The sequence below is a fragment of the Pundamilia nyererei genome, unplaced genomic scaffold, assembly GCF_000239375.1.
Source record: "Pundamilia nyererei isolate P.nyererei 1_Seehausen unplaced genomic scaffold, PunNye1.0 scaffold00010, whole genome shotgun sequence".
Classification (NCBI taxonomy): Eukaryota; Metazoa; Chordata; class Actinopteri; order Cichliformes; family Cichlidae; genus Pundamilia; species Pundamilia nyererei.
This window is the reverse complement of record NW_005187411.1, coordinates 4,949,026-4,973,192: the sequence shown is the minus strand read 5'-3', so window position 1 is coordinate 4,973,192 and position 24,167 is coordinate 4,949,026. Positions and strand designations below refer to the sequence as shown.

Sequence of the window (24,167 nt, the reverse complement as noted above, 5' to 3'; positions counted from 1 at the left end):
TGAGAATTAAAGATTAAAAAAAAGGGGTAAGCACCGCAGTGCTTTGCCTCTCCCCATCATCTGCTTTTACAGCTTGAAGCATTTGTATGACCGCGGGCTTAACACTGATCATTAGTTACTGTCAGCATGACTACACGGCTGTCCTCTGCCCCAACAGTACAGCGTCTACCCCATTATCTGGGCGGCAGGTCGAGGCCACGCAGAGATTGTCCGTCTCCTGCTGGAGCACGGAGCCAAGGTCAATTGCTCAGACAAGGTAACTACATACTGACAGATGCTCATTATTTACTTGCTTTAAATCCCACATAAGATGTGCTTTGTGGTTAGGACTCGGTCTAAAAGAACATTCTTATTCCCCAAGTGCCTTTCCTCTGTCCTGGGCCTCTTATTCGTTGCCCTTCCTTCATGATTAATCAATCTCTAGGTTGTTGATTGAATCATCTCTTGCACTCTGTCATTTTTTGTTTGTAGTATGGCACCACTCCTTTGATCTGGGCAGCCCGGAAGGGCCACTATGACTGTGTGATGCACCTCTTGGCCAATGGAGCTGATGTAGACCAGGAAGGAGCAGTAAGTAGACTGTCAGTAGCATTCAGCAGTGATGCTAATCGTTTCATATAAAAATGGGCACACTGTGTCAAAGGGAGTGTTTTCCTTTCTGTGTAAATTATTTTGATTCTGAGTCAAGCTGTACATTAGGCAGCACCTCAGCTGTAGTTCACATAACTATAAACAAGACAGTGCTGTCATTTATTTCAAGGACTACTCCACACAGATGTAAGTACTCAAGAACTTCATTTGGCATTAGTTGTGATGATGCCACTAAAGGTTTCGGCAAAGTCACTTTTATTATTAATAAAAATAGTGTTCTTAATTATTTTGTGTCTGGAATGTTTGAGTAGCAACATTATTTACTTTATTTTATTTCCACATGAACAAAACACAATCTTAACACCCCCCCCCCCAATGATTTCTGCAATGTAGTGCATCTGTGCTGCTTCAAGTCATGTTGCATGTATGCTAACACAAAGTGAATGATGCGCTTTTTTTACGTGCTACATCAGTAATCGGAAGGAACTGTCATAGCTAATGTTACAGAGCAGTTTAAAAGGCAGTGACTAAGAGACTGTGGATTTTGCAAAACCCGAGTTATTAGGCTCTTTAAGCTAGATTGTTCATTGACAGAAGGTTGTATTGTCTCTTAAAGCTCCTGAAATAAACAGGCATGCGGGAAAGGATGATCTTTACCGATAACTGCACATTTTTTGTTTGATAATAGGAATGAATAGCAAAAAGGGGTTCGAATGATGTCTAAATATGCCTCTTTCCTTGGCTTCACAGAACTCAATGACGGCTCTGATCGTAGCCGTGAAAGGCGGCTACACAGAGGTCGTCAAAGAGCTGCTGAAGAGGAACCCAAACGTTAACAAGACAGACAAAGACCACAACACAGCCCTTACCATCGCTGCCAAGGAGGGACACACAGAAATTGTGCAGGACCTGCTTGACGCCGGAACCTACGTCAATGTTCCAGACAGGGTGAGATGTTTGACAGTAGCAGCAGCAGTGGCTGATATGAAATACAATGGAAATAAAATACAACTCACTTTTCTCTGTTTGGTTTTCTCTGGTTTCTCTCTTGCAGAGTGGGGAAACAATGCTGATAGGAGCAGTTAGAGGAGGTCATGTGGAGATAGTGCGAGCTCTGTTGAACAAATATGCTGATATTGACGCCAGGGGCCAGGTAGAAGCTCCTCTCCTTCTGCCCTCTCATGTGCTCGGTGTAAAATGTCACTCTACTGATCAGTACTGTTTACTTATCCCTGTTGTTTCTCAGTAAAGTGAACTTTTCCCCATGGGTTAGAATTACAGATATTTCTTGTTGTTGTTGCATAGACCTACCTTAATGTGCATAAAAATATGCACAGTACAGCATAATATGCTGCATTCCCAGCTATGCATATTAAACCATATATTTTTTATTTTATTTGGGATTTTGTTAATGCAATTTGTTGTTGTTAGTACAAAAAAAAGCTTTTATTTTTCATCAGGATGGAAAGACTGCCCTCTACTGGGCAGTGGAGAAAGGTAATGCTACCATGGTGAGAGACATTCTGCAGTGCAACCCCGACACCGAGAGCGCCACCAAGGTATCTTTCTTGACCTTTGAACTTCTTTAATTTGATTTCTTGATTATGTTGCAATTTAAAACCTCCAGAAAATCACATTTTAAAACATGGTATTGGTATTTATATATAATTGTATTTATTTATTTATTTTTAAATGTGTGGTGTTGATTCATTGTTCTTTTTTATTTTGGCCATTATTCAGAGACAACAACAGCAAATATGTTTCCACATAAAGTTCAGAGAGGACAAATTATTATCTGGAAGGCTGTAACCTTCACTTTTACAGAGCGTTTTCTAAATAGCAACACTTTTATAACTGGATTTCACTAAACAAATGGTGAGGATAACAATAAATAAAAATAAACCTTAGATTTATACAATACTGTGCAAAAGTCACCGTTATATTTTGCTTCCAGAGGAATTCTTTCATTTTTAAAAATGTTTTCCAGGCTTTCTAAAGGTTTTTCAGAGTCTGTCTTTGTACACTGGCTGCTTTCTCACTCATTTTCAGTCCAGTCATTGTACCACAGCATTTTCAGAGGCATTGTTTTTGTTTAAGCCACTGATCTATGAGTCATTCAAGAAACCGGTCAAAAAAAGACACCTAAGTCAAGGATGAACCGGTGTTGTGTCTACACATAACACATTGTCTACACAGTGTTATGTCTACACATGAGGCAGTTTAGCAAAGCCCCAATTTTAAATTGTATCTTCAGGCATTTTCTTACAATAAGCCTACTGCAAAAAACAAAATACTTGTTCTGTTTTTTATTTTAGTTTTATCTGTATAAAATCTCAATAATAACACAGTTTACACAAACATAAAATTGTAGGTGATTCCAGAGAGCTGAAAAACTTAGCATATCTCAGGTGTGCAAAATAAAAATAAGTAAATAAATAAACAAAGAAACTGAACAAGTGGAGCATGAGGTGAACAGTAAAGTAATCTCCTAACAAATGGGAACAAATCCAGCAAGGAACAGAGAAATGCATTTGGCCTGCCCAGAGCCCGAACCTCAACATTGTTAAAGCAGTGTGGGATCATCTTAACAGAGAACAAAATAACAAGGCAGCCAACATCCAAAGAAGAGCTTTAAATGACCTTTAAGACGCCTGGAGAGCTACAGCTGAATACTACCTAAAGAAATTAAAAGTAAGCTTACACAAGAGAGTTCAGGCTGTTTTGAAGAATAATGGTGGTCACACCAAATATTTTATGCTTGTTAGAATTACGCAAACTCTTCTATACTTTATATACTCTGTATCCATATATGTTTGGACATGACTCGAGAAATCGCTACACCTATTTCAGACTTTCCAAGCAAATATTAAGAAATGAGGGGTTTCTCAAGACTGTATAATACTTTATTTCACAACTTTACCCCTCAATCTTTTTATATGTGGCCTGACCTTTGCTCTGAGTTCATGCTGCATCTCTCTGATAACAAATAACCTCAGGCATAGATTATTTTGTGCTTTGTACATTATTAGTCCCGTATTGATTTAGCCAAGCTGTGAAATTTAACAGTGTGTAATGTAATAAATAGTCTGCTGCATACGAAGGTGATGTGGTTCTGAAGTTCTGAAGGGAAATCATTGTAAAGTTAATTGAGTGATTGTGTTTGTTTGGGTTTTAGGAGGGAGAGACGCCGCTTATCAAAGCAACGAAAATGAGGAGCATAGAGATCGTGGAACTGTTACTGGATAAAGGAGCCAAGGTGTCTGCAGTGGACAAGGTACTGTTTAAAGCACGCTTGGTCTTGCTTCTGTTTTTAGATTCAGTTCTCAGCTTGGAGTGAACAGTCATTAACTGAGCTCTGTGTTTTCTCCTCTCAGAAAGGAGACACGCCTCTCCACATCGCCATTCGAGGGCGTAGCCGAAAGTTGGCCGAGCTGCTGCTGAGGAACCCGAAAGATGGCCGCCTGTTGTACCGTCCCAACAAAGCTGGAGAAACACCGTACAACATCGATTGCACCCACCAGAAAAGCATCCTGACGCAGATATTTGGAGCGAGTACGACACATTTCACATTGCAAACTAAAAAAGGAGAATTTAAGTTCAGAATTTGAGAAAAGAAGCTGTTTATTTTCTCTGAATATTTTTTCCTCCTAACTTTCTCTCAGAGCACCTGTCCCCCACTGAGTCTGATGGAGACATGTTGGGTTATGACCTGTATAGCAGCGCTTTAGCAGACATCCTTAGTGAGCCCACGATGCAGCCGCCTATCTGCGTTGGCCTATATGCTCAGTGGGGCAGTGGCAAGTCTTTCCTTCTTAAGAAGCTGGAGGGTATGTATTCTCCTGGATGAGAATAAAGTGGTACTGAGATGTGGAAAGTACTGTATATTGTTTTTTAAATGTCTTTTTTGTTTTCGCCTCTTCGTTCTTCTCTTGTTCAACAGATGAGATGAAGACATTTGCAGGCCAGCAGATAGAGCCATTGTTCCAGTTCTCATGGCTGGTAGTCTTCCTCACCCTGCTGCTCTGCGGCTCATTGGCCGTCGTTCTGGGCTTTACTGTTAATCCCAAACTGGCGATCGCGGTCTCGCTCAGCCTCCTCGCCCTGCTCTACATCTTTTTCGGTGAGGAGACAGACCGGCTTGAATACTGGGTACTGAATGATTGTGGGAAAACTCTGCTTTGTTTTGAATCACTCTGCAGTGAGTTGAGAATAAAAGGTCAGCCTGCTGTCCAAAGAGAATGTCAAGCAGAATTCTTTAACTGGAAAATATTTTGACCCCTGTTTCAGTGTGGCGTGTTTTTATGCTGTGCAAAAACATTTAATCTAAACTGTAAATCAAAGCCTTTTAATAATGAGTCAGTGACAGTGTTGTAATGAACCCCTTTTAAAAAAATTACCAGCTTAGCTACTATTAAATTTTAATTCCTTTTAGTGGACATTACGTGTAAACATTGCTACGCTAGGACTTCTAGCCAAACTTAATTTGCAGATCTTGTCCCTGGTTAGGCTTTTGGGGTCTTCTATTATCCTAATACAGAGACAATTACTAGTAGAAACATAGTCAAGCAACCACTGCAGACAGTATAGAAATATTGACTAAAGCAAAAAAAAAAAAAAAAAATAGGAACAATGAGTGAAAAATAACAATTAAGAACAAAATAAAGAGAAAAATGGATGCTTTAAAGATCCAGCTCAGTGCTTACAGATCAGCCTTTGTTTGAATCATAATTTACTAAAGCGTGAAGAAACGTCTTTCGGCTGTTTTCATATTCACAAGGGGGCGCCACAGCATGTATTTGATTTAGTAGATTTTTATCCTGCATGCTGTTTGTGACCCTCCCAGAGTTTTAAGTCTCCTCCTGGTCTTGAAGCAGGGCTTTTTTGCATGCTTGGTGAATGCTTTAATGTGTCTTAAATTCGTAAAACCTTAACAAGAAGCACAACCAATCCTACTCCATCATCATCCTGGTTACACCATACTTGACAGCATTTGAAAAATTTTGCCTGTCACATTTTTTTTTTGTCACCGAGGCTTGGTCCTGGTAAAAATCTTACTGAATTTCAGAAGCCAAACCTTTTGAGGTTTAAGAAGATAAAGTAATCACAGATATTGGTTAAATGGAGTAAGGTGGACAATGTTATTTTTTTCTTTGTTGACTGTGATATGTCTTTGCATTTAGTATTGGTGTACTTCGGAAGCCGGCGTGAGAGGGAAAGCTGGAACTGGGCATGGGTCATCAGCACCCGGCTCGCTCGTCATGTCGGTTACCTGGAGCTGCTGCTCAAACTGATGTTTGTCAACCCTCGTGAACTCCCTGAGCAGACCACCCGCGCCCTTCCTGTCAGGTGACAATGATGGACAGACACAGAACTACATCCACTCGATTTATTGTAGTCAACACATAAAATACACCTTCACAATTTTCTTGTTGTAAGTTGTAAAATGCAATGCATTTGTTAGCACAATCGACTAACTCTGTATATGTCTGCTGTACTGATGATATTAAACTAAATACTGATCTGCATTCTCTCCCTCTTTATGCAGGTTCTTGTTTACTGATTATAATCGCCTGTCTAGTGTTGGAGGAGAGACGTCAATGGCTGAAATGATTGCAACGCTGTCAGATGCCTGCGAGAGGGAGTTTGGCTTCTTAGCCACCCGGCTGTTTAGGGTTTTCAAGAGTGATGAGATCCAAGGTGATGTTACTGGCTTTTTTTACGAGTCGTGTCAGGACTCGTAAAGAAAACGTTTACTGAGACAATAAAGAATATTACATTTACAAATAATACACTATATAACTAAATGCTGTTTTTTTTTAAACGTGCTGCAGTTCAGCAAAGGATAAATAATATAAATTATGTATTTTTATTAATCAGAACTTATGTAAAATTATAATGATGGGAATTCTGTGGGAGTCTTATAAGCATTGTGGACTTTTCTTGGTGAACCACTGCACAAATTGTGATGGTGAGTCATTGTGGGCAAAAAATATGACGGAAATACAAATGAAAGAAAGCGCTCGAGAGACCAAGCGATACCTGTGTAAATAGACCTTTTAAGAAAGCTGTGCAAACAATCTCCCGACATCTGTCTCCCTCTTAGCTAGCTACATTTGGTTTGGTCATGCAGGAGTGGTTTTAACCTGCTTCAACAGCAAACAACAAATGATAAACAAAACAAACTTGCAAGTTAATGCTGAAAGTAAATGAATAGAAAGAAGGAGCAGGCTGCAGAGTAGATTCAGGACCGGAACTCCCAGTAAGCCCAGTATAAACACCGGTAGCTGCTGATGTAGCAGGAATTTTTTTAATTCATTGTTTTATTCAACTTAAAAAGTCTTTATATCCTTCTTGATGTATTTTTAGCATGTGAAGGTTTGTTGTGCCCTCTGTGCATCTGTGTAATATTACTGTCTCCTTTCTGTGAACCCCTTAGGTCAAAAATGGAAGAAAACATGTTGTGTTCCCTCATTTGTACTCTTTGCATTGACGCTAGGGTGCTTGATCACTGGTGTGGCACTGTTGTCTATTTTTAAGGTAGGTTTTTTTAGTTCTCTGAAAAAAATACTGTGTAGGTGTATTTTGTTTATGCTGGTCTGAAATAGCCTTACAAGAAGAGAGCCTACCCAGTATGTGTCAGAGTTTCAGTCCTACTTTTTATCTTTTGGTTCCTCAGGTGGACCCTAGGAATCTGACAGTAAATGCAGTGCTGATTGCGATGGCTAGCATGGTTGGCCTGGCCCTGCTGCTCAACTGTAAGACCTGGTGGCAGGTGGCTGACTCTGTCCTCAACTCCCAGAGGAAACGCCTGCACAGTGCTGCCAACAACTTGCATAGACTCAAGAGTGAAGGGTTTATGAAGGTAATTTAGTAATTGTACATAATCAAGAGAAAATGGAAATCCTCTGACATCCTGTTGCCATGACAGTGGGGCATTCAGTTTGCTTATGAAATTATGAAGTTGTGCTTTCTAATTCAATTGATTTCCTTTAGTTCATAGAAAATGAATTGGCTTTGATTTGTTTTGGGTTTTTTTATGTCTCACAGGTTCTGAAACATGAAGTGGAGCTGATGTCAAAAATGGCCAAAACTATCGATGGCTTTACCCAGAACCAGACACGCATGGCGGTTATCATTGATGGGCTAGATGCTTGCGAGCAGGACAAAGTGCTGCAGATGCTGGACACGGTGCGTGTTTTCATGTGCGTCAGTACAGGCAGATTAACAATTAGAGCAGCTTCCTCTTGACTGAAAACAAGATAATGGAATAATTAGATTTTTTTGACATCTGCCGCTCAAGAAAATGTATTACTATGAGCCAGAGTGTTTTAGAGCATCTGCCATGTGGTTTAAACACAAAGTGGGTCTTTCACCTGTGCACACAGAGACCACACATCTCTGTTGCACTGCAGCCACCTTGGTGTTCCCAGCTGCCTCAGCTTGCCTCCAAGTTTAGATTCTTTTTCCCAGCTGCTCTAATATAATTTCCTTTAGCCAAATGTTATTATTTGGTGAAGTAATCCCAGGGAAGACGGCAGCCTCCTGTGTGCTAATGCAATCTTCTCATCTCTGCAAGCATGTCCCAGTCACTCCATAACCTTTTTCTTTTGAGAGAGACTCAAACAACACATTTGTCAATTAACTAAATGTAATTTTTTTTCTCTCAGTCTGTGTACTTTTGCTAACAGATCATGTGCATTAAAGATGCAGACATCATGTGAAAACATTTTCACTTGATTCTGCTGACAGCTGCTTTTGGACAGGAGGTTCATCGTCCTGCAGGCGAGCCTTAGGGTTGTTGGCTACGGGTTAACAAACCAGCACTGCATCTAGCACAAATTGATGTCCTGTGACACTTGGACAATGTCTCTTAGTTAGTCGAGTGGAATTCCCCAGCACCATGTGCTGTGGACAGTCAGCTCTCACAGGAGTCATTATGTTTAAGTACTACAGCTGACTGACTACCTCGAGGTGTCGCGTCATGGAGTGATTAGATTGTAAACATATATTTAATGCAACTGAAAGATACTGAAAAACTTTCTTATGGTGTTTCTTTTTCTTTCCAGGTAAGGGTCCTCTTTTCTAAAGGCCCTTTTATCTCCATTTTTGCCAGTGACCCCCATATTATCATCAAAGCTATCAACCAAAACCTCAACAGTGTGCTAAGAGACTCAAACATCAATGGACACGACTACATGAGAAACATTGTCCACTTGCCCGTGTTCCTCAACAGCAGAGGATTTAACACAGCTAAAAAGATGAGCATGGCAGCACCCACCAACGGGGAGCCACTGTCTGGTGAAGGTACACGACAAAGGCTACACGTCTTCCTTTTAAAGTGCTTTTATTTTTTTCTTTACTGTCGTCTTTTAGTGTGTTATATAGCTTTTTGTGTGTGAAAAAGTCTGCAAAGTTACACCCAAAGTTTTCTACAAAGGGAGTTAATCTCTCCCACAATAGAGTGCTGCTACTGAACAGTTTAAAGCACCTCATTTGTAGGTCAAGTGTTACTTCCCCCACATCTATGTCACAATAAAACAAACATTTCCACTCAGCAGCTAGTTTGACACACCATTTTTACTTAATTGTTGAAGCCACTCATGCTAACTCTAAAATGTCTCACCAAGTGCAAACACACTAAGTCTTCTGTTACTGGTTGCAAGAGCAAAAACAATGTGCACTTCCCCCATGTGAGGAACCCAATAACCAATTGATTACTTTTGGCAGTGTCCCCATAACAATGTTAGCACATTGTGGGGCTAATTTCATAAGCCAGAGCAATAGTATATTGGAATTGTCACACTGAGGCATCAAAATTTGTAAGCTTTTGTAGATGTGAATGCTTTTTTGTTAGCAATTCCCTCATAGTACATTTGTAGAAAAATATACCGACGGGCACTGTTCTTGATCCTGTTATTTTAAAGAAAGCAATCTAGATTCGCAAATGTCTTTAATGGGTTGTTTGCTCATGATCATCTCTGCACCAAGGTTATGCTTTATGTAAGGTAGCAACTTCTGCAAGACTTTTTTTGTTCTGGATCATATTCTTGGCTACACCCCAGGATTTTGTTAGCCATTAGCTGGTGGTGGTCAGAGGGCCCGGTGGCGCCAGTGTCCGGCAGCCTCGCCTCTGTCAGTGCGCCCCAGGGTGGCTGTGGCTACAATGTAGCTGCCATCACCAGTGTGTGAATGTGTGTGTGATGGGTGGATGACTGGATGTGTAAAGCGCTTTGGGGTCCTTAGGGACTAGTAAAGCGCTATACAAATGCAGGGCATTTACCATTTAGCTCTAAGAAGGCAGCTCCTCCTCATAGAACTACGCTAATTAGCCAACGCTCCAGGCAAGCTGACCCATCTAGAGTAGATTGGAATTTTTGTAAGTGGGGTCTTAAATAGGCAGCAGCTGAAATGATACGTTTCAGTGAGATAATAAAAAGTGGTCCTGTATAGTAAAAGGAAAACCATGACCCACCCTTCTAGTTGACCCACAAATTAAAGTTATAAACTTGTAACTGGGCATAATATGGTCACTTTAATATATACAAGTAGGTTTACACAGAGCTTTGAGGCATTTTATAAACTCATAGTTTCATAAACTGTTTTACATCTAATACTTGGTGATGCCTGATCGTCTCTGTTGACACTTTGACTCTTCCTCTTCATCCCTTTCTCTAGGATGGCATGAAGACACGGACAAGAAGATGTCTCAAAGCAGCCTGGCTCAAGACCAGGCCAAACTTGGCAGCAAGAACGCCTTAAACCGCAGGGTAACAGCTATTCAAGTCAAGTTTGTAAAAAAAAAAGTATTACATGTAATATTTTGGTGGGATTTACAAACACACATCAGTGGTTGATTTCCTAACTTTAGGTTTGTAAGTTAAGAAGACGAGGAAGAGCCGTGGTAGTTCAAAACAGATTGTTAATAAAAAGAAAAATCAAATAAAAAAACTCCAAAGTGTCATTAGTCCAAATTCTACTTTAAGCAGGGAGTGTTCACTGCTTGCACCAGCCTGTAATACCCAAATCAAAAAGGCTGCAATAGCACATTGAAGAAGCTTTGGACACAATATGAAAGCAGGCAGGTTTTTTTTTTTTGTTTCAATAATTTCCCCAAAACCCACGCTGTTTAGGAAAGTACTTAATATTCACGTTTGATTTCTACATATTAATCAAACAAAATGAAAAAGCTGCCAGTTCACTGCTCTTTGACCAGAAAACATTGGCTTCGTGTGAGATATTCTGGCTGAGAAACCTTCACTGCTATCTCTCTTCAGCCTCCTCCCTGAAGGAGGGAGGAGGAGGGGTTCAGTACAGGCGTGGTGTTGGCAGGTGGTGCAGAGGCCAGAGGACAGAAGGAGACACACAGAGACAAAAAGAGAGAGGTGCTCGGTGTGCGGCCAAGGTTCCTGGTGTAATTGATGTAATGGCTGTTTATCCTTCCTGCTGCGTTGCCACAGCCTAATGACAAGGCCTAGCAGCAGTGGGTCCCTGTGACAAAACACTGGCACCAGGTCTGCTGGCAGGAGGCTAAGTGACTCTGCTGCTGTCGCTGATGCCTTCCACCCTCCTATGAGACCTTCCCCCCAATCCCCCCTTTCCTTCCCACTTTCCTTTCTTGTTTGTTTGTTTGTTTGACATTTGGTTGTACCTTGGGTTTACCCAGCATCCTCCATTATTGATGTTGGCCCCTTTAATACAGGGCAGCATTCTCTTTTTATATGCCGCTAGCTAGCACTTGGCAGGAGGGCCCTATTTCTAGAAGTGGAGATTAAAATGAGGGGGCAGGAGGGCAAATTGACTATGAGCTCTCTCCACACTGAAATTCTGTGACTTCTTGAATTAAGTGTGATGCTGTAAATATCTCTGTAGTATTTTGACATTTATTGGATTGAAACTAATTGCTGCTTAGTATTTCTTAGCACTTCAAGGAATCATCAAAATAAACCATTGACGCTGTGAAGCTAGAGCAAAAGTTAATAAATACCAAAAAGCTAGCCCCAAAGAGGTGTCTCTATGATAGACCTTTTTGGTTCAGACTGAGCGGTGGCCATATGTTTCATCTCTCTGAGAAAGAGGTCATGAGACTGGTGTTACAACTTCAAAGTCAACCAAAAGGCTTGTCTTGGCTCATGACCATTGCAGCTGTCTGAAATCATCACAGATGTTCTCCGGTAGATCTGTGTCAATAGCTTGCCTGTGTGTCATGACTTTTCAGTGTTGGACAGCGGCTCTTTGATTTCTTCTGTGCAGTCACAGAGATTTAGTGCTGTGTATGTCATGGCCATTAAGAGATTGGTTATATGGAAGGAAAGAAACCCATGTACATCTCTTTTACAGGGCTTATCGGTATAAACCTTAACTGGATTATGTTGAGAGTAAGGTAGTGTTTGCTGTTAAAAATTATTGTGGTGCTGCTGATACTTTAAAATAAAATCTCTCTCTCAAATATGGGGTATGTGGAATAATATAGAAATGATCCCATCTAGATGTAGTCGTAGTCTAATGAAGCAAAGGTTCTTAAAATGGTCTTAGATCACATGGTGACCATGAAACCTCTCCTCTGGTCTCATGATGCACATAGCGGGACAGTAAGGGTGCGTTCTCACAAACATCAGTCAGGGTCCACAATAACTGCTGCTGTTTCAGTTTAGAAGTCTAACATTAAACAGGAAAAATTTATGGCTCTCTATGGTTCCTTTGCTGTATTTCTTTTCCATGTGTGGCTAGAATACACTTCCTGTTTTCCTGGTCCCTTTATTATATACTGTGAACCAGTGGTGTCAAATATAAGGCACGTGGGCCAAAGTCGGTCCGGCAAAGACTCCAATCTGGCTCATTAAACAGCTTTAGAAAATGTGAATGTGGGCACAGATTTTAAACTTTTAACTGTATTTATGAAGACTTTTTATAAATATAGAACCTTAGAAGAACCTTTCCTGTAATTTTATGCATTTATTATGTAGTTTCACCGGTTCTGTCCACTTAAGATCAAAGTGTGGCCCACGATATAAAATGAGTTGGACGTCCCTGGTGTAAAGTGTTTTTTGGCGATCCATTATGTAACTTATTCTGAAGTAAAATGCAGCATGTACCATCTCCAGCCTCATGCTAACGAGTGTTTGTCTGCTAAGGACACATACCGACGGCGCCAGATGCAGAGGACCCTCACCAGACAGATGTCCTTCGACCTGACCAAGCTGCTGGTGACCGAGGACTGGTTCTGTGACATCAGCCCACAGACCATGAGGAGGCTGCTCAACATTGTTTCTATTACAGGTGAGGAATTAACCATGATCTGCTTGAGAACTGTACATATTATTACAGTAATAAAGCCTTTTTTTTTTTTTACATCAACATCCGCGCTTCAAGAGTTCTGTTTTAATGAAGAGTACATTTTGCTTGTAAGCTTAAACAGTCATTTTAATTTAACCACAAAGGCTTGGCAGACTTAGGATTTAGAGGTTATAAATATATTATAATAAATTACACAAGGGGTACAGTAATAGAACAGAGTAGAAGATTAAAAACAGTTGGCACTACCACTGACAGTTTGTTTTTAAGCAAGTTGGCACAACAAGCCCCTATAGCTGATTAGTGCTTGTGAGCAAAACCATTATATGTTATACAAGTCAATGATGCAGCCAAAAGAAAATGTTTGTTATTAAGCAGATTGGAAGTGACTTCTGTGGCCCCTAATCCTCTGATTCGTTGTTGGCAGGTCGTCTGTTACGCGCCAATCACATCATCTTCAACTGGGATCGACTGGCGTCATGGATAAACCTGACAGAAGAGTGGCCTTACAGGACATCATGGATCATCCTGTACTTGGAAGAGGCTGATGGGATGTCTGATCAGGTTACTCTCAAGACCATCTATGAGAGGTATACACACACAGAAACATCATCTTTTGATTAGTTACTGATCTGATTTATTGACTTTCTTGCCTTTCTTTCCCGGGTTGTTTTATTGCCTTTTATTCATTCTCTTTCTAACTTGAGGGCAGCACTAGCAGACTGATCATCAACTAAATTATCTAAGTGAAAATTAGGTGATGGATGTATTTGGATGAGTAAAATTCCACATCTTCAAGCCGGAATAAAGATCCTGAGATGTCAGCTAAGAATTTGCTTTTATTGCTCTGTGTTTAAGTAACCCTAACCAGCAGGTGGCAGTAGAGGATTTTGTTTTCCATGCAGGCTAGATAATCTGTACACATGTAGTGCCAAAGGCTGTGCCACACTAATTGGCAACTGTCAGACAGATTTTGTAATTGACCATAATGTTCAAGGCGAATGATGACTGAGTTATTGCCCGGATTCGAGATTCACAAAGGGACACTAATTCTTTAAAGTCTACAAGAGGAGCAGTAAAGTCTTGTCCCTGTGTGTGTATACTGTGAGGTCATGAATGCTTTTAGGCGTGCTCACCGCAGACGAGAGGAGGAGACCGATAGAGGCTGAGTCGCTGGGTTTGGGCGCTGTTGTGCATCAATCGCTGGCCTTTAAAGGTTGCACTCTGTCACAATACACTAGCGCCCACGACTCCTGCGGCAGGGAAGTGTCACAGACGGTTATTGTCAGCTATTCAGCCAGCTAGATTCAGCCGACAACTCTCCATCCCCCATCTCCAAACACAAACCACTACCTCATTAGACTGGATTTTTGCTCTATGGTTTTTTAAAGGACAAAAGTTATTACCTTTTTCCATATGGCACTACAGAATGCAGATTTTTAAATGTCTCGTTTCTCTCTGCATTTTATGGGAAAAAATATCACTACATTTCCTCCTGTGTATGTTTACTCTACTCGCATTCACTGGAGACCCTAAAAGAAACGTTCTTACTTTTGCTGTAATTATTGTGGAAAATAAGAGAGCCATAAAAACTGATGTTTCTACTTCTAACAAAAGGCCTGGATTCAAGTCTCCTTACCGCAGCATGGGGTTGTACTTAGACTACTCATTAGACCTAATATAGCCATCATCTTGCTTTTGACCAACGGCCCTGTCTTTCTTTATCTTCCTCCTCGCTGAGTGTCTTTCCAAATGGCTGCTCTGTTCCGCAGTGGCCGTCGAAGAAGCTGGCTTAATGATGATGACAGGAAGCCTCGAACAGGCTAAACACAACGCCTTGCCTAGAGGCCTTATCTCCTACACCAATCTTCCGCTGATAAGACTCAGGCCTCTGTCTGTCTGTCTTTTTCTGTCTCTGCTCTTTTCTTCCTCTTTCATATGATCTGAGGCTCTTTAGGCCCTTTTTTTTGTTCTGGATGAGTTATTCTGTCTCATTCCCTTTAACGACGGATGGGCACTTGACTGACCTCTAAGAACCTCGGGGTCTCGAGGATTGCCTGCCTGTTTGAGAAGTGGATAGCTTCTTTTATTTGCTTTTCTTTTCAGAGCGTTAAAAAATACACACATCCACCCACGTCTCGTTTCACAGCTTCACTTTGACCAGTTTGATAATTTCCTTTTTTTATACTTAGCATCCTTTTGCTCATGTGGTTCAGATCTCATCTATTCTTTGTTGCGTTTTATTTTGCAAACATGTGTGCGAGTTGTCATGCACAGCCTTTTTTACACAGCAAAACTGCACATCCCCTGAGCGTTACTAAGTGAATATATTAGTGGTGAAGTGAACGTGGGGGGTGAGTCAGCCCCTTATAGGTCAACTGTCGCCCTGCATCTCAGTCACAAGGCAGCAGCTCTTCCTCTTCTCTGCCCTCTCTTTGTAAAAGTGTCTACAGCTAAGTATACCACAGCATCAAAAATAAACTTATTGTTAACCATAAGACTGAAAACAGTGCAGCTGTGGTTGCAATTAAATATTTTTTTCTGTTTCCATCTTCATAAGTACAAACGTGCTTTAAATGGGGCTAACCACCATTAGTTGGTCTCGGTTCAGATTGCATGCCCCATACATTAAAACTAAATTAACTCTCACACTGTAAATTATTATGGAATACACACAGGCCTTTCAGTGAAGGGGGTGAGCTGAACTCTTAAGAAATAATAAACAGAAATGCTTACCCACCTTCTCTCCTATCTCACACAAACAGACAGGATTTCGAAACAGCTAAATGTTTTTCACTAACTTGCTTTGCATTGACAAGCATCAACGAAGGGCTGTGAACTGTCATTTTAGGACGTGGCGTGCAGAGAAAAGCTCACTTCTGATTCCCGTTGCAGGAACAGGCTAGTACAGCCGTCTTAATCTGATGGAGAATGCGTAATCGGTTAATAACTTCAGCGATTTCTATCGTTAATGCTAAGACTGAGGGCCGCCCAGGCTCATGCACGGTAGCTGAGGGAAAGAGGTGTGTGAGGAACAAAGACGGCACTGTCTGAAGGAGATACTGGTCCAAAGCAGTCAAGCTTTTACTCGAAGCATAGGTAAAATGTTTGTGTCACTACTTTCACAGGGGAAATTGCAAAAAACAAGTGAGGCAGCATTGTGGTGTGTCCAGTACACTGACAGAACCTGAGAAGAAAACAAAAAATCAGATGCTTTAGACCAGCATCTGCAAGTCTTCAATTTGTAGTTGTCAAATTAACAAACCCAAATCTTTCTTTTGAGTTTTTTCTTTCCATTAGTAAATTGGATCTGGAGCCTGCAGCATTATGACTATCATTTTCGGTTACATCATTACTTCCTCTTCGTTATTGTCTCTTCGCAGGAGTTGTTTCTTAGCTGCCATTAGAAACCTGATGATTATAGCTACCCTGGCCCTCTCCTGCTTTGCGGTTATTGCTGTATATTTATTTCCTTGAGCTTTTTCAGCATCATTATATTACATTTTGCCATTTAATGGAAATTCATTTGTAGAGTGAATTTAAATGTCTGAACAAGTAGTTTTAGGATGTTGAATACACATCTGTTATTATTGTTGTGAACGGTTGGTACTAGTCTCCATGGGGGTTTGTATTTGTGAATAAAAAGCAAAAAAAAAATTAAAATAAGTGATCAGAATATATTTTCTAAACTTAACTACAGTTGTGTCCTTTTTTCTGTTCTTTGTCATTAGTTGAAGATTAAAAGCAGTGGATAGGCATTAAGGACATGGTGTTCAGCAATTAATTATGCAGAATTAGTCAATAATCAGCAAAAAAATGAAATGTCTAAATGACGAAATAAAAACCAAACCAGCAAAGTTAGCAAATAATTTGCTTTATAGTGTAGCAGTATGGCTGACGGAAGGTAGGTATTAGCAAAGAGAAAAACCCAAAGAAGAACGAGAAAGGACAAGCAATGAAGACACGAGGAGTGTAAATAGTGAGTGGATGAGTCAGTTGGCAAAAATATGTGATAAGTTGCTATTTTTTAGTGGAAAAAATTAAATATTGCTTCCAGGCATTCAAGTAGCTAGAACCAGAACCAAAGGAGTTCCTGCTTTCTTTGGTTTTTGAAACACTGAATATCTTCGGGTTTGGATGTGATTTAAATATGCTAACTGCAGGATCTTCAGGGACTTTCAAATGACTTGTACTTGTTTTTTGATAATTTGTTTCACAGTGAAGTAATTTTGGATGTAGGGTTAACATACTTGGATCTAATCGTCTGTGAGGGCGGGTTCAGTCGGGTCCTAAGAGAGTTTATTCCTGGACGCCCAGATTCAGTTTTCAGCTCTAGAAAAAGAAAAAGAAAAAAGTGTCACTGGTCCACTGAGCAGGTTCCTGCGCTGCTCTGACATCTGGTACCCTGTGTGTGCCAGGATGCCCCTGCTGCACTCAGGAGTGTGTTTCTGGCGTTGCACCTGAATCTTCTGTTCATTACACACCCACTCATATATATACACACAAACTATTGCATGCCATGGACTTATAGACACTCTCTCACACACACACTCAGGTGTTGTCATCCGTGCATGTTTCAACTGAAACTCATTTGCCACTACAAGTTTTTGCAATTTACACAGGTGCACACATGAAATCACATACAAATCTTATGCATGCAGTTGATAGAAAACTCACAAAAATTCACACACACTAGCTAGCTCTCACACCAGTGCAAGAACATATGTCACCCCCAACTCCTCTGAGGATCGGTGTAATTAATCAGACCCTGAGATGCAGGCTGTGTTCAACAAACATGCGTACTCACACACATTCACACAGTGCAGGAAGCAGAACACAGCAGAGAAATTGTTGTCAGGTGAATTTGTATTTAGAAACACAGTGACACTATGTTTTGTAGTATTGTGAGCAAAAAAAAAATTCCCACTTTCTGTGCCCTCTGTGCTTTTAATCACCAGGTCACGGCTTGTGAATAACGAACCGTTTCTCTCATCCTTTCATCTTCTTTTCACCTCCGATTTGTTGGCTTGACCCAGCGTTCAAACGCTAAACAATCACCCTTTCAGTGATGTACAGCCAGCCACTCGATGGACACTTAAAAACTTTTTTTTTCCACTAATCACAGTCTGAATGAATATGCAGCCCACCAATTCACTCTTAATTAGGGAGACTCTTATCCCAAGTACTGAAACATTAAGATGACACTCTCTTCATTCGGGATTACTTTAATTGGCACAATTATTGTAATTTGGTTGCAATTATGTGCAGGGATAAAAGCGCCATTCCAAAGCTCACGCTGGTGATTCCCTTTATGCGGAGTTCTTTTAATAAGCTCTTAAAAATCTGGACTCAAAAAATGGCGAGACCCTGTTCTTTTGTTATAATGAACACTTCTGAACTTTTCCTGCCCTCAAATGAAGAAAAAACAGTCTTTATTCTTCACCATACAGCCCATTCATATGGAGTTCTGTCGCATTTGCAACACATTCTATAATCTAGCTGCACGACAAATGCACAAAATGGTTTTCTTCCCTCTCTCTGTCCTCTGAGAGAGCCCATTGTCCCTGTACCCAGGAGGTATTTCAGTGAAATACAGAGTAAAACTGGTAATTCGATCGTTCACTGCGCTGCCATTTGCCAAGAGGCCTCCAAACGTGTGTGAATTTGTAAAGGCTAATGTGAAGTCACCTGTGTCTCAATAGAGTTCTGGCTCCATCGCTGATAGGACACCGCCACTGAGTCTACACACTAGTGTGCTGACAGACCACCTGACTGAAGGGAAGATAAAGACAGACGGAGACAAAAACGAAACTAGGGTTGGTGTGAGATAAAGATGGAAAAACAGGAACAATTGGGGGGTGGGGGAGGTAAGAAAGAGAGAGCAAGAAGAAAGAGTTCTGTCTCTGGAGGTAAAATAAGGTAACGGAACCAAAGCTTGTGAATACTACAGAGGATCAGACCAGATACCAGCAGGATTACTGCATGAAGCGTTTGCCATTGGTGTGCTAGCGTCTCGGGTGTATTTGAAGCCTCAGGTGATGCTGCTGCTCCAAGTGAGATAGTCCAGGTGGTGGACACACACACAGAAATTCATGCACATGTCCCCTGGGTCCCACGTGGCTGTTTATATTAGTGAAACCGGTCCTCTGCTGATTCCACTTGAGTGCACGTATGCGTGTGGGTCGATTTGGCCTGCTCTGTCGTTCTTGCATCCCTCAGGTGTTTGCTGGCGGTGACTAAGGCATGAATCAGCCTCAGCCAGCTCCAACACCACCCAACCCCTACTGAGCTACTTAAAATGTAAAAGGAAAAAAAAGACAGCTCTGGCCAGTGTGTACAGGTGACACAGGAGGAGGTGTGTGTGTGTGTGTGTGTATGTATGTGGAAGAGGAGTTTTTGACTGCTCTTGTGTGTATTTGTGCAGGGAGGCTACCATGTGAGGACGGAAAGAACGTTGTGCAGCATTCTTTGCTAGAAAATCCTTAAAGCCTTTTTCATTTGTGCCTGCAAGCCGAGGTTGAAGGATTAGTCTAATTGGTCAGAAACAAGAGAGCTGCTCTGTTCTCTTTTTGTACAAAGCACAAATAATCATTTTTAAATGCAGTAAAAGCCCCACTGCTACACCTCTGGCTGACCTCTGCTCCGGTCTTAGAGCCCATCCATCAGACCACAAGGTTGGGTTAACATTTAAATGTGACACTTAGATGGAAGAAAAAGAGCAGAGGGCTGAGAAGTTGACAGCCGCCTGATACTTTGGTATTTCTGCAGTGTTGAGCATTATCACTGATCTCTCGTGCTTTCCCGTGTCTTTGTGCTGGAACTGCTAGAAGGTGGGGGCTGATTATAAATAGCAGCACAGGGTTACAAGAGGGTCGGCGCTGACCTTTAAGGGGACAGTGAGATTCACCACTCAGCCACTGCGGGAGCCACGGGCAATCTTGATACGCACACACACACACATCCGGCTCTTAACTGACATTAACATCCTGGCCCTTCAAAGGTCAATGGAGGTTAGGGCTTGTTAGAATATGTGTGCAGAAACCACACGGAAATTGCAAAGAAGCCCAGAGAAACATATTGAGGATTTAGCCTCTGAAAGGTTTCACAGGTGCTTTTTTTTCTACATTATCATTGACTTTCTGTGATCTTGTTGTCAGCCTCTGTAGTAGTTGCTCAAACAGTCTGCTTTTTTTTTTTAAAGTCCTTAATAATCACGCGAGGCTTTACATCCTTGCCTCTAACTTGGATGCAAATTGAACTGGAGAAGCTTTTGTTTTACCACAGTAATTTCCTTTTCTTTCTCTCACATTCTCATTGATTTTTCTTTTTCTCATTCCAATTTCTCTTCTTATTATTGACACATGTATCCCTTTCAGTGACGTTGAACAGGATTGCTCGTCCAGTCTGAGACTCCCAAGTTTGTTTGTCACATTAATTTTTCACTGTATGGATTCATTTTTATTCCAGCTGCATAATCTACAGCTGCCCATTTGTCTTCACTTTAGCAGTCCACCCCACTTAACCGAGCATCATATGGCCTATCAACTGGCCATTACAGCTATCAAACAACCACATGTGCTGATATGAGCTTCATGGTGCAATTACTGTCACAATGAACAAACTGTGTAATGACCCAAGGATGCTCCAAACTCTCTTCTTGTGCGTAAATCACTAAGTTGAGGTTTACTGTTTTAATATTTGTCAAGAATGAGGCCCTAGTTGCTCTGAGTGGAGGGTTCAGTTAAGGTTTTTGGGGTCTGGAACAAGGAGGCTCCATTTCGGCGCTACACATGAGTTTAATCAACATTTCACGGAACCACTGAGCCCTGAGCCCGTTTCACTGAGAGGCCGCTTGCTCCGAAACTGCTTGGTTTTTATCAGCATGGTGTGTTTCCCATTAGCCTGCTTGTCTCTGTGGTTTGCTTTGGGATGCACAGGTCCAGCTTAGTACAAGAGAGTTTCAATTACTGGACTTAACTTTGCCACAAATGTATATGGAAAGCAGACGCTGCCGCAAGTTGTCAGTTGGCACTGCCAAGGCAAGGAAGCAAGGAAAAGGGAAGGTTAGAGACTGAGAGGAAAGCAGAGACAGGGGTGTCCACAGTACTTGAAGCATTTGATTTAAATCAAGGAAATGCGTCTGGATTTTTAAGGAGACAAAGAACATGGCGTCATCTAAAGTGAAAACATATTTTTGCTCTCCCCCTCTGCCTTTGGGTGGTGGAGGTCTTGGCAGCTTCCATTGTAACAATAACCTCCCTCAGCCTTGATGCTGCGAATCCACGCGCCAACTCGCCTGTCCACTGTTTTTCCAGAGAGGGCCTCGCTGTTTTCATCCACATGCTGGGTAGACACTGCCAGCAGCTCTGACATGACTCTGACCAGGAGAGGAATGTGCCGGACCCGGGCCTGGTTAACTTCTTCACCCACACATTGTTGTACTGGTCGCACAGTGTCTGACATCGAAACTCTTGAGCTTCTCAAACACAATGCGCACAGGCGGTTGTCTGTTCTGAGGCATCTCTCTGTCTTTGGGCCCCTTTATGGAAATGTTTGGCAGAGAGACCACCTCTTTGTGGCGTGTGTGCGAATGTCACCCATAAGCACAGTGGGCAGCTATAAAGCAAAGTCAAGTGGCACATTCATACTTTCTGTGCCCAGCGAGAGTACTGAAGAGAGAGCGAGCGAGATGAATTCTGCTACTTCCCATCAGCTGCAGTGTGTGGGAGTTGAGAGGAGAAGAAAGGCTATGCCCCAGTCAGCTTTGGGACCTATTAGCATTTGGATAAGCCCAGAAAGCTCCCAGTAGCCACGCCACACAGCAAGAGGTTGGACCTGTGCGCCTGCATGACTGCAACTATAAGCCCGGTCCTGTCAATGGGCCTATTGTGCTACAAAAATGGCTGCTGAAAATTTTTTCTTCATCTGCTTGAAAGTAGTGTAGTGGCTTCTTGGACACTGCAAACAAAACATCCAACTTCTCATTAAGCAACTGGTTTCTGATAAGAATGACTAATTAGTCCATAGTGATTTGCAGCCAACATCTCAAACGATAGGAATTCTAGATATTGGCATTTTAAGTGGTCGTATCTCATTTTAAAAGTGTTTTTATCATTTAATGGGTACATGCATGTCAGCGTGTTACCCAGACTCCTGCAGTCAAGTTGTTAGCTCTCAGTCCATTAGTACTGAAATATCATTTATGGTAATATATTATTATATAAGGTGTAATAATCATAGCCTCAATATAGGGACTCGCACATGTCAGCAAATTCCTGGAGGGAGATTGCTGAAACTGTCAGAATGGATCTCAATGGATGTATAGAGAAAGGAAAAAGTCTTAGCTTTTCATTTGTTTCAGTCGTAGCTTGCACCAGATTTACAGTAGTGTGAAAAGTGTTTCCCATTTTTTTTGTATGTTTGTTATACTTGCATTTTCTAAATGAAGGTGAACGAGCTAAACTGCCTTTTTAAGGTCATGCCACAGCATCTCAATCGGATTCAAGCGAAGGCTACGCCAAAATCTCCATTTTCTGTAGAACCCAAGTGCACTTGAGCTTGAGGTCACAAACAGATGGCAGGGTATTCTCCTTCAGGATGTTTTGGTAGAAAGCAGAATTCATGATTTCATTTACCACAGCAAGTCTTCCAAACACTTTTTCACACCACTGTAATTTCCTGGGTTGTGTCCCAGTGCATATTATACACAACCACAGGATGATTAACACATAATACAGCATGCAGACGCATGAATGCTGGCAATGCCGTCGGCTGCTTAAGTAGGTTACGTTGTAGGCTTTACCAGTCTAAATCAGCTGTTTGTCATGTTCTTTTTCAGAAACCCAATATGGCAATGGGTCACAGTAGCTATATCCATCTTTTATATACAGTTTATGCTTATTTTGTGGGGGGGGGGGTTCCTTTTCCACTATTTGTTGATTTGTTTTGTTTTTCACATTTTGGTCCTCCTTGAAGCAGGATTTCCACTCAGTGTCGGTCTTTCCTTTCTTGTCTGAATAGGTAGTTGGGAACTTAGTCGTCTTCTTATTCTCTCACAGTTTGTCTGGGCATGATGGATGTACTTGACTTGCTCTTAGCAAATCCAGTTGTATTTAGAAGAGACATCTGTCTGTGCTCCTGTATGCTTGCACATTGTGCATTACCAAGAGCAAACACACAACTCAGTGAATTATGCACATTGTAGCCAGTTTCTTGGTTGCCATTGTTGTCCAGTATAAATTAAGGGTTTTTTATTTGTTTGTGAAACTTGTCTCAGTTTTAACAAAAGCAAATGTGTCTGAAAATATGACAAGATAAACGAGTTATTGAGTTATTTTCAGTTATAATTCTTAGTAACTTGTCATCTAACATATGACTCCTCGGGCTATAATAAATCTATGAATATAAACAGTCTGTAGTAGACCAAAATTTCTGTCTGTGTGTACATCTAAGCATAATAAGTCTCAGTTATACTTTCATAATTGGAGCCCTTTCTAATTTTTTTTCCTGTTTACACATTACAGAGTTATTTTAGATGGTCCTATAAAAAGATATAAGATTCGTTAGAAAGTCTGTGGAGGATGTTCTTTGTATAGCAAAAGGAAGTGCTCTGTGTGCGTGCATGTTTGTGTGTGTGTGACTCACTGGCTCCTGTTGGTCTGTGTCTTCAGACCCACAAATAAACAGCACTAAGCCAGCTGGAAATGGGGAAAAGCACAAGATTCTCTCAGTCTGTGTATGGGTTAATACAGTTCATGAGAAAAGGAACCAAACACCCCCACACACATACAGTACACACACACACACACACACACACACAGACACTCGCGCATGCGCTTAAACACATACTCCACCCTTCATCTGTGCCTTTGAATTTTCCCATCCTGACTGCCCAGGTGTCTGCAGTGGATATTACATAATTGTTCTCGTCAGTGTTATTTGAATCAGCACTCAGGCTGACACCATCAGTGGTGGTGCTTACGTGCATGTACACTCAGGTAACAGCTGTGCCTTCAGAATCACACTCATTTGCTAGGTCACAGCAGAGGGTTCGTCTGTGTGCCAACAATGAGCTTCCTCAACTTTTTGGGTCTTATTAAAGGTTCTAATGGAAGAAACACTGAGAGGGCTTTGTCCACTGGAGCCAGCTGTGCTGCTCTGTCCTCTCTACTCACAGCCTTTTTTGTCTCCTCACTAAGGATGGGTATCATTTAGGTTTTATCTGATACCAGTACCAAACCGGTACTTTTGAACGGTGCCGGTGCTTAAACGGTGCTCGAACCGGT

The 24,167-nt window shown here is 41.4% G+C and overlaps 1 protein-coding gene across 6 annotated transcripts in view; it reads left to right on the top strand.

The window, feature by feature from the left end:
* Positions 1–24,167, top strand: part of kidins220a (kinase D-interacting substrate 220a) — a 46,191-nt gene that overhangs the window by 7,309 nt on the left and 14,715 nt on the right. For all 6 annotated transcript variants that reach the window (XM_005723915.1, XM_005723918.1, XM_005723917.1 and 3 more), the window contains exons 6-23: positions 158–256; positions 472–570; positions 1,342–1,539; positions 1,646–1,744; positions 2,052–2,150; positions 3,767–3,865; positions 3,966–4,143; positions 4,254–4,418; positions 4,532–4,711; positions 5,772–5,937; positions 6,137–6,288; positions 7,028–7,128; positions 7,268–7,453; positions 7,639–7,779; positions 8,658–8,895; positions 10,267–10,358; positions 12,723–12,867; positions 13,310–13,472. In XM_005723915.1, the coding sequence (XP_005723972.1) occupies positions 158–256; positions 472–570; positions 1,342–1,539; positions 1,646–1,744; positions 2,052–2,150; positions 3,767–3,865; positions 3,966–4,143; positions 4,254–4,418; positions 4,532–4,711; positions 5,772–5,937; positions 6,137–6,288; positions 7,028–7,128; positions 7,268–7,453; positions 7,639–7,779; positions 8,658–8,895; positions 10,267–10,358; positions 12,723–12,867; positions 13,310–13,472 (2,600 nt within the window). The remainder of the gene's footprint in view (positions 1–157; positions 257–471; positions 571–1,341; positions 1,540–1,645; positions 1,745–2,051; positions 2,151–3,766; positions 3,866–3,965; positions 4,144–4,253; positions 4,419–4,531; positions 4,712–5,771; positions 5,938–6,136; positions 6,289–7,027; positions 7,129–7,267; positions 7,454–7,638; positions 7,780–8,657; positions 8,896–10,266; positions 10,359–12,722; positions 12,868–13,309; positions 13,473–24,167) is intronic.